The sequence below is a fragment of the Cuculus canorus genome, chromosome 1 (assembly GCF_017976375.1).
Source record: "Cuculus canorus isolate bCucCan1 chromosome 1, bCucCan1.pri, whole genome shotgun sequence".
NCBI classification, from domain to species: Eukaryota; Metazoa; Chordata; class Aves; order Cuculiformes; family Cuculidae; genus Cuculus; species Cuculus canorus.
This window is the reverse complement of record NC_071401.1, coordinates 138,613,041-138,626,760: the sequence shown is the minus strand read 5'-3', so window position 1 is coordinate 138,626,760 and position 13,720 is coordinate 138,613,041. Positions and strand designations below refer to the sequence as shown.

The 13,720-nt window shown below is 43.4% G+C and overlaps 1 protein-coding gene across 1 annotated transcript in view; it reads left to right on the top strand.

The window, feature by feature from the left end:
• The first annotated feature begins 5,476 nt into the window (after positions 1-5,476).
• The window catches only part of PDE3A (phosphodiesterase 3A), a 258,155-nt gene continuing 249,911 nt past the window's right edge, over positions 5,477-13,720 (top strand). The window contains exon 1 of the mRNA XM_054056250.1: positions 5,477-6,428. Within this exon, the coding sequence (XP_053912225.1) occupies positions 5,712-6,428 (717 nt within the window). The 5' untranslated portion in view covers positions 5,477-5,711. The remainder of the gene's footprint in view (positions 6,429-13,720) is intronic.

Below are 13,720 nucleotides of genomic sequence, written 5' to 3'. Positions count from 1 at the left end.
GTTACCTTCACTGGAAATCCAGCTGAGCACAATATTCCATACACGTGTATAGATACAAAAGACACATAGACAAAATATAACATACAAAAGCCACAAAAAATACCCTACAAAAGGCTCCAGTAACATGCTTGCCTTTCTAAGACCAGAATTTTACTCTTTCATTATTAGATAACCATTCTAGTATGCTAGAAGTAATCCATTCATTTCTGAATAATACTTATTTTGAAATATAAAGTCTGTATTTTCTTAAGCACCTCTAATGAGAGTATGATACACTTTCAGGGACTGAAAAATCTCACTTCTGTACTTCAGCAAAACTTGAATCACAGGCAGCTCTTTACAATGCATGAATATTGTAAATGTTTTCCTAATACAGTAATCGTAATTCTTTCTACACACATCACAATCAAGGCAATGGAAATTTTTATGAATTAATAAATTTGATGAAGGTATTTGTCATCAAGTGAATGCTCTCCACAATATAAGACTTAATTTTTCTTCATTACAAACCTCAGTCATTATGAAGAGAACCTTGAAAATGTGAATTACATGAAGCAGATGTAGTGTGGGTGTTGTGAGTATGCCTCCGCTCAACCCCAAAATGACATTATTTACTATTTCCCTGCTGAAAAAAATGGTATAAAAATCAATCTAAGTCATATGGTAAATGTTTCAATGCCACATTCACTATCAAGATCAGTGATACATGATAAAATCTTTTACTACCTAATAACATGGTTTCTTACTGTTACATTTATCATTTTCAGAACTTTAAACTGCATTTCTTGTGATATTCTTTGTGAAATGTCACTAAAGTAAAAAAAAAAAAAAAAAAGAAATGCTCAGGCTTAAAAGTAAGCGTACTTAAGTGCTCCGATAGAGGCACATCTATAAATTTGTCACAGAATCTATTGGTCATCACCTTAACTTCTGAAGATTTAGATGACTTGAGCAGAGGTTGTGTGAATTACTGATTAATGTTTGTAAAATAATTTGATATCCTAATAGAGAAAAGTGTCAAGAAACTCTATAACATTACCATGATGTATAGGTTTTAAACACAGTGTATTTCATAAACTAGGCAAACTTACCTTAATTCAGTAAACTAATATTCAGGGAACTATAAAAATTCATCCACACACGTTGTGCAAGGTCACAAGAAGGCAAAAATGTTTAATTACAGGGAAGAAAGAAGAGAGAAAAATTATCAAAATGTATGAATAATCACTTTCATTTTGTGTTATTACTTTGGGGAGGACAGTCCATGTAACCTGTTGTAGGACACAGCCTTGTATATGTTTATTGTGGTTTTTCTAAACCAGCTGTGGCCCACTTACTGTGACCGCAAACCAGCAGTGGTATGAGAAAAGACTGTCAGGAAGTGTGGACAAACCAAACAAATGATGTTTGTCTGATCTGTATAGCTGGGCTAAGCAGTTCCATTGTGAAATCTTTGCTCTTTTCTTTAATGGTCAGGGAAGCCACTGTTTCCCCATTTAGATGGAGAACCCCGTGTTTTGCATGAATGCTTTGTAAAAAGTCCCTTGAGTGGATAAGAGTACAACCTGCCAGACATAATAACAAATAAAAGGCATTTTATCTTGTCCACTAATTTACCATTTAACTTCGAGAGAAAAGATAGGCTGCTTTATCAAGAAATGACAGCAGAGCCTTTGACAATTACGTCCTGGGGAACAGTCAGCTATCCAAAACCTCCTTACATATCCTGCTCTTTGCTGTCCAGAGCAAACTGCCTTTTTATTTTCAGGTAAATCTATTTTGACTTTCTAATCTAATTGGACATTTGCCTTTATTTTCTTCCATACCGTTCTGTGATGGTAACCATGAAACTTCTTGGGTTTGTCTCCTTTGAAGTCTCTAAGAAATCTCTACCGTTACCATGGAAGATAGCTCTCCAAATGGAAAATAGAAGGGTATTGCTAGGTTTTCACTACAGCACTATCTTCTGCAAGTGGCAGTTTCTTTGATGAATGGCTGATACTGCTCCAGCACATTTATACAATGACCGTATTGTGTTTACTGGTGCCTATTTTCTTTCGGTTATTGTAGGTATCTATTCATCAAAAGGAGCCTGATTCTGCAAGTGCTGAAAAGCCTACCTCCCCAGCATTTCTATGCACTCTTGAGCTGTTCACTATTTGCAGGAGCAGAGTCTGCCTTCCCAGAATATCTCTTTATGAGAGAAGGAAAATAAGATTTTCTGACTGTAACTATATGTTCAACATACTGTTGAAGAGATACCTATCATCTGTACATAGCCCAGTCTGTTGGGATTATACACTGAAGAATGAACTAACACCAACACCCTTCCCCCATCCCCACCCTCACCTTCTTTTTTGGGCGTTTCTGCCTGGGAAGTCTCCTAAATGGCCAATATGTGTGAAAGTCCCTTTCCGTTTGGCTCATCACCTACCACCTTCTCCCTCCCACCTGGCATTGATTTTGATGGAGATGTCAAAATTATATGACTGCTGCATTTCTGTTAAAGATCCTCACAACTGAAATGCTTAAAACACCCTTAGTTAATCAGTAGATGAACAAGAGAAAATTACATTGCTTAACCAGAAATATGAAAAAGTAATTTTTTCAACTTCATATGGTAGAGAGCACAGCAAAGTTCAGCTTCTGACGTATTGCTCAATATACAACCTTGGTGTGCAGAAGAACAAGTTGGTAAGAGTCTGAGTTGCGCTTCTAGGAAATCTAGAGATTATTATGTTTGTTCTAGTTATTGAAGTTGCTTTTGTGAGCCTTGACTTTCATGATTATGTTATCTAAAAGCTCCCTGATGTGGGAAGCAAGATACTAGGAAAAAATAGTCAAAATTTGACTTCCTACTGTAAACTTCAGAGTGGGTAGTAGCAGGCAACTTGAGGAGCTTTAGTCCATTTCAGGTGAGACTGGGAAGATGCCATCTCTGGCTTAGAGTTGCTGGGTTCAGGTAAGCTTAGCCACTGATGGTTTAAGCCCTGATTCTCAGTGAACTCTAACAGCTTTACCAGCTAGGCTCACGGTAACCTCAAGGACCCACGCAGGCAGAGCTCAGAAATAAGTTTCAATCATCTAATGAGTGTGAAACACCTGAAAAAAAAAAAAAAAAATCATCCCCTTGCTATTAGGCCCAAACTACGGTTATAATAGATATGAGTGCAAGTTCCTTTACACTAACCTAGAATCTACCCAACCAAAAAATGCTGCTGCTTTTAATCTAAAGTGAATAATTCATGATTTAGCTTAAGGAATTATAAGAATATAGACCATTATCTGCTTTGATCTATGTAAGTAATACACATTTAAAGGTGACATGCAGTATTTTTTTTTTTTAATTTTAATGACTGTTTAAAATGTCAATATTTCTGATATCAGTAAATCTAATTATAAAATTAGAAAAAACAAAGTAGAGGTAAATTAAGATGTAGGTGAACACTACTCAGTAGGAATGAGTAGGTCAAAGGTGGGATCTATCTGAACTGCAGCTGTTGTACGTGTTGTCATTCACATAATTCATCAGTATTGCAGTATTAATTTATTTGCACTCTCTTTTGATGCATCTTCACTTTAAAAAATCCAACATATGCATCTTATTTATAAAAAGCTGAAAAGGAGTTAGAAATCATAGGTTTATTGCTATCTAGGCCCTGATTATGCCTCTGAGATGTTGACGCTTGGGGTAGATGGAATGCAGCTCTGTTTTTCTAGGTGTGTATGGCAACCTGCTGACTGCAGTCCCATCAGAATAAACTGTAAACCTTTTCCAGCTGTTTTTAATCTGGACCCTTAGCCTTTAAAAAAAAGCAGAAGCTTTCCATTCCTCAGAGCCAAACTTTTCTAACAATGTCTAGGCTGTTCTCAAACCAAGCTTCAAACATAAAAATGCCTAATAAATCCATATCCCATAATAGTTATGCTGGAAAACTATTATTTAAAAACATACTTAGTTTTTATGATCCATTTCTAGAAAAAAAATCCAGAGCACGTTTCACTAATGCTACCATTTCAGATACTCAGATCCTGGATGATAGGCATGATATCCAGATAGACTCACCAATAAATACATAAAGGCTATAAATCAATCCCAAATCAGCAATTTGTGGATGTGTGGGGGGAGGAGGGCTGGGAAATTCTGTTTTCTAATGTATTCCTTTCTTGACTCTTAACCTTCTGTAACTTTACAGCTCGGGATTGTATTTTTCTGTGGTTTGTGTTATTACATGCTAAATACATGACTACATACCCTTCAGCGGGACCTGGGGTTTTAAGAATAAGACCGTGATCTCGCACAAGCACTTGGTCTGCACCCAATTCCACTTGTGCGAAGGGTAATTTTGGGCAGCCCAGGGGTGCGTACTGGAGTCAGCCCCCTGCACGCTGCACATCCCCGGCGGAGGAGCCCCTTGATTTGAAGGTAAGGCAGGATTAGAGGAAGGAAACAGTGGGGTAGGGATGGAGCCACAGCCTAGAGATTCATAATGCTTTGCAGGACTGTAGCCCGTCGGCTTTGGGATTCCAGTTCGGGCTTCCCTTTAAAAAAAAAAAAAAAAAAAAAAGAAAAAAAACACAAAAAAAAAAAAAAAAACAAAAAACCAAACCAACAAAAATAGTAATAATCATTCATAAGCATCCATCTTTCTGACTTTTTTACGAGCTTGTAATTGCCCCCTCTCCCTGACAGGCGGATTTATGCCCCAGCGCCCAGTGGCAGGGAGCTCCGCATCCCGCATCCTGGTCCAAGTGCGGAGCCTCCCGATGCAGCCCTTTCCCGGGAGTCGCTCTGAAAGCGCCCTCCTCCCTCCTCCCCTCCCTCGGCAGCTTCCTCGTCCGACCCCCTCCGCTGCTCTTGTTTGGCGTGGTTGTTCGGTTCGGGTTCAGGGCTTTCGTCAGCCTCCTCTCCCGGCTGGGCGAAGCTCACATAGAATCCCTAGGCTGGAAAAGACCTTTGAGATCAATCCAGTCCAACCACATTACTTGATATTTTCCGTGCAAAACTTAAACGCTATCCCAGCAGCTTTCAGGAGTGAAACGCTTTCTTTCTCGCTCTTCCTCTTTCTCTCTTCCCAAGCAGCCTCCCTTCAAGTCCGTCCCGCGGATCTCTCTCTCGCCCTCCCGGCAGGACTTCGCAACTTCTGCCTCCGGCTCCGTTGGCCTTTTATTTGCCTTTTTTTTTTTTTTTCCCCCCCTTCCCCCTCCCCCCGAACTTTTTCGCGTTCTTTTCTCCTTTCTCGCGGTTTGCAAGAATCAGGAGGCTCCTTCCCCTGCTCTGGCCGGGACCCCAAGGGCCAGGACTTGGAGCAAACCTCCTTCCTTCCCTTTCCCCGCCGGGAGCGCCTGGACGGGAAACGATGGCCTAGAAATTAAGTAGCACTCCCGAAGTGGTACATCTGCCTCTCTCCGCACGCCCCGGTTTTGGTTTTTTTTTGGTTTTTTTTCACACTGTTTAGGATCTCTCTCTCTCTTTGGCACTTTTAAAGACATTTTCAATTGACTCCCAGCCCGGAGCAGTGGCGGAGGAGGCGAGGCGCTTCCCCAGACCTTTGATGCGCGGCGCTGGGCTCTTTCGGAGGAGGAGGAGGAGGCGAGCGGGGGGCGAGCACCGCGCTCGGCAGGAGATGCCGCGGCGGGGAGCGCCCCCCGCCCGCCGCTGACAGCGCCCCTCCTGGCCCCTGCCCGGCTGGGAACGGGCCCTAGGGAGGATGCCCGGCTGGGAATCGGCCCCGGGGAGGACGCCCGGGGGTGCAGAAGGCAAGCCCGTCGAAGCCGTGCCCGGCTGCGGCGGGCGGCATCCCGTGGGCGCGGCGGAGGGGGGGTCGGCTCCCCGATCCGCTCTGCCGCCTCCTCGGGAACGCTGTCGCCGCCGGAAAGTTTCCTGGGCGCTGTGTGCCGGCTCCCTCTCGGTGCTGCTGGGCTTGGCCGGGGCTGCGCTGGGCGCGGGGCGCTCCCTGGTGCGGGCGGCGGCGCTGCTGGGCGCCAGCTGCGGGGGGGAAGCGGCGGCGCTGGCGGCGGGGGAGGATCACTTGCTCTCCCTCGCCGCCACGGGGGTGGTGCTGAGCTGCCTGGCCGCCGTGACATGGCTGGTGCTGAAGCTGAGGCAGGGCGTCCTCATGCTCGCCGTGACTAGCGCGGCCAGGACCACGTCCCTCGTCTTCTTGGAGAGGGTCCCGGCGTCCTGGCGGCCCTACCTCGCCTACCTGCTGGGGCTGCTGGGCATCCTCTTGGCCGGCTACGCTGACCGGCTCTGGCCCCCGCGGCGGTCGGAGCCCCCGCCCGAGCATCCCGCCGCCCCGCGGGTCGCGGACGAAGCCCCGGTGCTCGGGAGGAGACGGCGGTCCAGCTCCATGCTCTCCCCCGAGATGTCGGGCGGAGGCAAGACCCACCGGCGGACGTCGCTGCCCTGCATCCCCCGGGAGCAGGTAGGGAAGGGAACGGGTCCCCCCGACTTCGCCGGCGGCGGGGCGGTGCGGGTCCCCCGCGGAGCTCTGGCCACACTGCGAGCTTCCCCCGGCGCCGAGAGCCCCGGGACGGGGCTGAGGGAGAAGCGGGGTTCCCCGCAGCCAGCCTGGCTTCTCCCGGCTGCAGGAGACGGGGAGAAAGCTCGGGGTTTTCGTCGCTTTTCCAGCCGGCGCTCGCTTTTCTTAAGCCTGGCAGAAAGTTGAAAGCGGGTGGTACCCGCCTGGCGCTCGGAGCTGATGGGAACCTGCCCCGAGGTTTCCCAGCATCACTCACGAGCTTTGCTTTTTCGAACCCTTATTTTCCCGGAAAAGTGTTTTTCCCTATTAAACTTACTTTCACCTTTAAAGAGATGTATGTTTGTGAGACAAGCAACTTCTCTTCAGTGGGAGAAGTCCCTTATCAGGGCGATACCGTGTCCTTTGAGGCTGGCCCGCACAGCGCGGTGCTCATCTTTGCACTTTGCCTCCCCAAGGCTATTCCCGTGCTTTTGATCGATAGCTCCCGCTCTCCTGCCCTTGTGGGAACCGGTACGAGGCACACGAGATTTAGCTCAACTCTGTCTTCCTCGAAGAGGTCGCAATTTGAATGGATGAGTGAAAACTTACCCTGTTAGTAGCGACGGGTTCTTTTAAATAAATGCACACCTCAAAGAAAAGAAAAATGGGAAAAGAAATAAGCCATTAGCTTTACTACACAGAGTATAAGAGTCCTGCCACGGACACAGGTTCGGCTTAGTTCTGCACTGAAAGTGTTTTCTCAGGGTTTTTTTTGAGATTTAAGATTGCCGTACAAGGATGTTGCTCGATGGGTCAAGTGTATCCGAGTGTATTGAAAGCCTCGCTGTGTGGTGGAAAGGGAAGACTGGGGGGAAAAAAAGTGGCAATTGGCGGTAAGCTTTCTTTTTCAGTTAGGATTGAGAATTACTCTGTACGCTGTGGTCCAAAGAAGCATATTGCCGTACACCAAAGGTTTTCTTTCAGGTTGCTTTCTGGATAAGCAGCTGTTTTCCAAGTGATGGCATCTAACCATATGGTGTGGGTGGCTAGTTTGTTTCTGGAAATGGCTTGGTTACATCCCTTTGTGGTTGGTTATGACAGTTTCTAGAAGAGGGCCTGACAACCTTATATACTTGAGGCTTATTTTACAACAAATATACTTATTTATTTAACGTTTTTGTTTAAATAAAATAAATATTTACCACAGAGTCCAGGCAAACACAGTGTGAAAAAGTAGAAAGCTGACCCGGTATTAGGAACTGAGAGAAAGAGAAAGGTGTGAGAATAATTTGAAAGTACAGTATCTAAGGCAAGAGATTAAAAACTGTTTATACTTACTTGATGACATTAAGAGTTCGTGGTGATTGCTTAAAATAATCGTTGTTGTTAAGGTTTTAAACATATTTCCACTCACTCTCACACTTCAAATTAACTTCTCTAGATGTAATCATTTGGAGATAGGGCTTACTAGTTTGTGGTCACGTCCTTCCCTTTCCTTATGGAGGGAGTTCAAACCATCTGTATATAGCAGGATGGTTCACTGGTAATGGATATGAAGATAGATTTCTTTCCCCAAAAAATGTTGTGTTACTTAAAGGCAGTGGTCAGCTTTGCCTCAAACGACTCCCGCTTCTAAGCTGCGGAGCTGGACTGGAGTTAGCTGGCGACCGTTCAGTTCACCCGCTGAAGGATTTTGGCAAATTTCTCTCTCTTTTGTCCTCACTCACTATTAATCAATAGCGAGATCTGGTATTGCTTGCATCACTGTGTGATTAGAAATGATTGACTGCTTTCGAGTTTGGGAAGACTTTCTCTCTTTTTTTTGCAAGCACAGGGTGGTTGTGTATATGTGAACTTCCCTCCCTAAAAACTGTCTTCTTAAAGAAATTTTGGCAAGATAGGAAAATGGAGAAGCTGAAACAAAGCTCTGTAAGGGCCTTGAAGACATGCTAGGAGAAGTGGGACTCTTACAGCAAACAAAGTTTGTGTTTATAGCAAAAATCAGCTCCCCATAGGCTTAAAGAAACCAGAGGTAAATGTTTCTTTTTTTGGACAGTTTTTAAATATAACATGTTAAAAATAGAGATGAGGGCTTTGTAAACAAAACCAGGCCTTCCATCACCCCCTGGTTTTAAAAAAAATGCCCTGAATGTTTCTGGTCCAAAAGACAGCTTGTTAATATGTCTGGGAACTGTCAATAATTTTCATCAGGAAATGGATCTCCTTTATTGCTTTGAAATATGTGCTTTCTTTTGGTGAATAACATTAGGTGAAGTTTTAGAGATGTTTCCCATTGCCTCTCGTGTAAGCTTGTCTATGGCTGAGCTTTTAATTGAGCTTTTATTCAGAGTGTGATTCCCTCCCTATCTAACTGTGATATGAGATTCTACAAAAGTCGGAGTTTCGCAGTTTACTTTTTTTTAGTCACTCGATCTCAGTTATCTGATTTCTTTCCCTACTAGAACATGGAATTGAATCTATGATATAAATCTTGTGATATAAAGCACAGTATTAGGAAATGCAAACTAACATCATAGATATAGGTATTAGCATATTTTAAATTGTATTTCTGGTAGAAGTAGCTGTAAATACATATGTTACTGAATTATTCTGCCTGTAGAAATGTCTCATCTTAGTTGCTAATCAGTTCCTAAAAGAATTTTGAAAGAAAAACTGTTTCATTAAAAAAAAAAAAAACACCACAGAAAATCAAACTATAGAAAGATATAACCTTATTTTGTTGCTAAAAGTGCTCTTCACTAGTTTTTTTTCTTTAGTTTTGTTTTTTTGCAGTTGATTTTTGTGTATGTTCTCTTTCTCAACTTCGGTGAACTCTGTGAATTAAAAGCTTACAGTTTGGTGTGTGTGTGTAGAGCTCATTGAGAAATGTGTGCTTTGTAATAATCTGATTCTCCTCCCAGCTGAGTGTTGTCTCCTTGTGATTTCATCAATGCCAGCTGAGGATGCTCAGCTCCTTGAGGGCTTGCTCACCCAGATTTGAAAGAGGCTGCGGAGAGAAATTGTGAATGGATGGATAGGACAGTGAGTGAATGAAAATTGCATTTTTTTTTTTTCCTGGTAAATGCAAGAGTACCTCCAGGATGACTGCTTTTGGAGGGGTTTTTTTTTCATGGTTTTTTTTCAACCATTTCAGTTTTTTATAAAAGCATTGCAGGGGGCAGTGGCAGAAATACATTCTGTGTCTTGCGTTTCATGGTGTTTCCCATGAAAATATTATACAGTCTGTGCATTCTGGAGCTTGTGCCTCTGATCTGTGTGTGTTCATCTTCATATATAACAGTCCAAAGGGATGATTTTGCCTTGGTGGGTAAAATACTCTGCAGGAGATAGTAGCTGAACAATTTTAAACCATGTTGAAGACCCTCAATTTTGCTTTTAAGCCTTGCTTGGTGTTTGTTTTGTTTGAGTGGAAGGGGAAGCTTTCCGATAACTTGGATTTATTACAAGTGAGTGTTAAATGAGGTAGAGCAGCTGCTGTAAGTAGTTCAATTTGCTTAGTCTTTTTAGGCTTTTCTTTTTTCTTCTTTTTTTTTTCCCTTAGTGGGAAGACTCACCACAGGTACAGCATCTATGACACAGTAACACATACATAAAACACATGTAACACATACAGTAACACAACCCCGTTAAGGCACTAATGAGATGCGGAGTCTTGCCCTGTTGGGAAGCCCTGATACTCAGTGTTGGTGGTGCGTAGCACTAGGATGGAGTTTCTCCTCTAGCTCTGATGTCTCTAGCTGTGAGGCCAGCAGCTCCATGTGCAAACTCCTGTCTATGTCCTCTGGCTCATGGGGCAGGGAGGGTTTTTTGCTTTTTTGTTTGCTCTTTTCCTGCTTCTGGGCAGTTGTAAAAGTAGGAAACTGGTTGCCTCACTGAGGGACACCTGAGGGTCTGTCACTTATTTTTAATCGGAGTCTTGGTCACTGTTTTGTGCTGCTACATCTTTCCCTGCCTGTTTCTCCTTTTAAAAAGTTTTTTTTTTTTCAGATAAGTAACTTCAATGCCAGACTCCTCTTTCTTCCTCCATCAGCAGCAGAGGTTTTTTTCCCCCTGATTTGATCATTTTTTTTGGTGAGGTTCTGGGTGGTGACTCTGCCTGTTCCCAGTCTGTAGCCTGGGAAAGTTGTGAGCCGGGACCGTTGTTATCACGTCCCGTCTGTGGAGTTGAGAAGACAATACTGTAACAGTTCACATAGTCAAAAAATATCTCTTCAGTGATAAGATCTAAGAAACGGAGGAGAAAAATAAATGTATTTGTTTGGATTTTTTCAAGGGAAAATTGAGTCTTGATTTGTTCTTCTCATTGTTTGACAGTGAGAGCTTTGTAAGTGCCAGGAATATGTTTCTCCCCCCACCACCCTCCTCCTTTCCTGTCTGTGTATCATTCTATCTTAAGAAAAGGACAGATGTACCCTTATCTTATAACTAGTTTTAAATATTATGTATCCTGCCTTCTTGCCTGAAAGAAGGAGAGATCCAAGAGTAACACACAGAGATTTAAAATTTTGGAGAGGAGAAGGCAGATTAAATCTAGATATCGAAGTTTATGGATGTCAATGTTAAGGTCTCCTATTAGGCATGCAGTGTTACATACTGTATGCCTCCCTCTGCTAATAAGCATTATTGAGCTGTAATTACTCTGATAAGATTTGCTGGCATTACCATTTAGGTCACTAGAAACCAAGGAATACTGAGGAATTATGTCATCTGGTGACTTACTGAAACACAACCGTGTAAAATACTTAAGTAGGCTCCAGGAAAAATCACCCAGGGATTCCAGATGTAATACTTTATTTTCTTTTGCATGGCTTCATTTATGTAAACCTGCTCTACTTTGATATTTTTTCTTTTTTTTTTTTCCTTCAACCTCACAAAAATCTAGAAACTGCAGCTGAAACTCTCGCGATTGGTTTAAAATCTATTTTTGTCAATTGGTTAAAACAAGGAATGTATATTATGGAATTTTGGCAAAAAAAGTAAAATACAGTAGTGACTTTCTGCTCTTTCTGCCTGAAGTGTGAAAATGTGAAGCTGGGGAACTGAAAGAAATCCTGTGTATGCTGGGTTGTCATGTTAATTAAATAAACAGCCAGAACAGTGACCCTATGTATGAAATGTGTTTTGAGAAGCTTGTTGGGGGTTGAAGGCGAAAAACAGTGACACATGATGTTTTGGACGTTAACTGCAACATTTGTATGAATTTGTCCTGATCTGCTGTTAGTATGCTTACTCTTTTTTTTGCAAAAGACTGAGACATAGCTGTACTTTGCGAATTGAAGGAATATTGCTTGGGCTTTTTCCTTTAAAAAGTAATAAATTAAAAAAAAATAAAAATCCCAGCCTGGAAGTGGAAAGGTTGGTGGGTTCTGGTTCCTGCAAACCGCAGGGCTCAAAATGGGAGTGAGCTGACTGCATCCTATAATGTTTGAGGATAGAAAGAACACTTCTGCAGTTAAAGCTTTGAGCCAGTTGCTGCGATTTATTTAGGTAATCTAATGGGAGATGTACAGTTTATAGGATGCCGCTTGACAGATAAGGAAATAAATGTTAAGGTTCAGATAATAAAGTAGAAGTCGGATTTTTCTTTATGTGTATTTTTTTCTTCTCTGCTTGGTTTTAAATTACCAGACCCTGTCCTCAAAATCTCTTCTATGTCAGTCAGTGTCACTCAAATTACTTTTCTTTAGACTATGTAGTTTTTCAGGTTTTTTGGGGTGGTGGCTTTTGAATTCTTTGGGGCTGGTTTGCTCTAAGCCCTGTTCCGAGTGCAGTGGTAGCATCAGGAGTTCTCTGAATGGGGGCAAAGATTTGAAAAATAGAAAAAAAATATTAAAAACGATGTCTGTCCAAGTTTTAACTTGTGGGGAAGCTCTTTCTGGGCTGGAGGCTAGAGGAGATTGTGAGAGGAAGAAGTGCTATACCCCTTGCTCAAGATTTTCCTTATTTTATTTTCTTTTTCTAATGGAGAGCTGCTTTTCTTCTCCTTCCGAGTGGGCGTATGTAGTTGCTACAAGTCTGTTATTATAATTATTGTTACTATGTTCCGGGAGGTGGGTGCTCGCAGGCGCGGGGCCGGCAGTAGCGGGGCGGCTCCCCTAGGGGGCGCGAGAGCGCCTCTCGGCCGCCTCCCGCTGCAGGGGAAGCGCCGCATGCACAAAATCTGTCCGTGGTACTTAACTCACACTCTGTTTTTTTCTGTCTTTTTTAATGTTTTGCTGTCCATCCCCTGCCATTCTAGTTGCTGGGGACGTCAGCAAAAAGCTTTGAGTTTAGCTGAATGCCTGGGTGAGCCCGATAGGTTAGGGGTGAGTCAAGAAACCTGCTGTAAAAGAATCATAGAAGCACGGAATAGTTAAGGTTGGAAGGGACCTGAAAGATCATGTAGTTCCAACCCCCCTGCCATGGGCAGGGACATCCCACTAGATCAGGCTGCCCAAGGCCCCATCCAACCTGACCTTGAACGTCTCCAGGGATGGGGCATCCACAACTTCCCTGGGCAACCTGTGCCAGTGTCTCACCACTCTCATGGTGAAGAAATTCTTCCTAACATCAAGCTTAAATCTGCCCCTTTCCAATTATACCCATTCCTCCTCATCCTGTCATCACAAGCCTTTATGACTAGCCTCACTCCAGCTTTCCTGTAGCCCCTTTCAGGTACTGGAAGGTTGCTATAAGATTTCCTCGGAGCCTTCTCTTCTCCAGGGTGAACAACCCCAACTCTCTCAGGCTCTCCTCATAGCAGAGGTGTTCCAGCCTTCTTATCATCTTTGTATCCCTCCTTTGGACCTGTTCCAACAGCTCCATATCCTTCTTATGTTGGGGATTCCAGAACTGGACACAATACTCCAGATGAAGTCTCACAAGAGAGGAATAGAGGAGCAGAATCTCCTCCCTTGACGTGCTGGCCACACTTCTTTTGATGCAGCCCAGGATACAATTGGGTTTCTGGGCTGTGAGTGCACATTGCCGGCTCATGTCGAGCTTCTCATCAACCAGCACTCCTAAGTCCTTCTCCACACGGCTGCTCCCAATCACATCGTCCCCTGTTGTGTGCTGAAATCGGGGATTGCCCCAAACGAAGATTGAGCTTCTTTAACCTGAGCTTTTTGGATGTGCTAACCAAAAAAAATAGTAATTGGAAGAAGAGAGGTAATAGATTTTTGCCTTCAAAAAACCAATTACATGCGTAAATGGAGATCCGGGTATGAAGAAGAAGCTGCCTGTGGTTCTGTCAA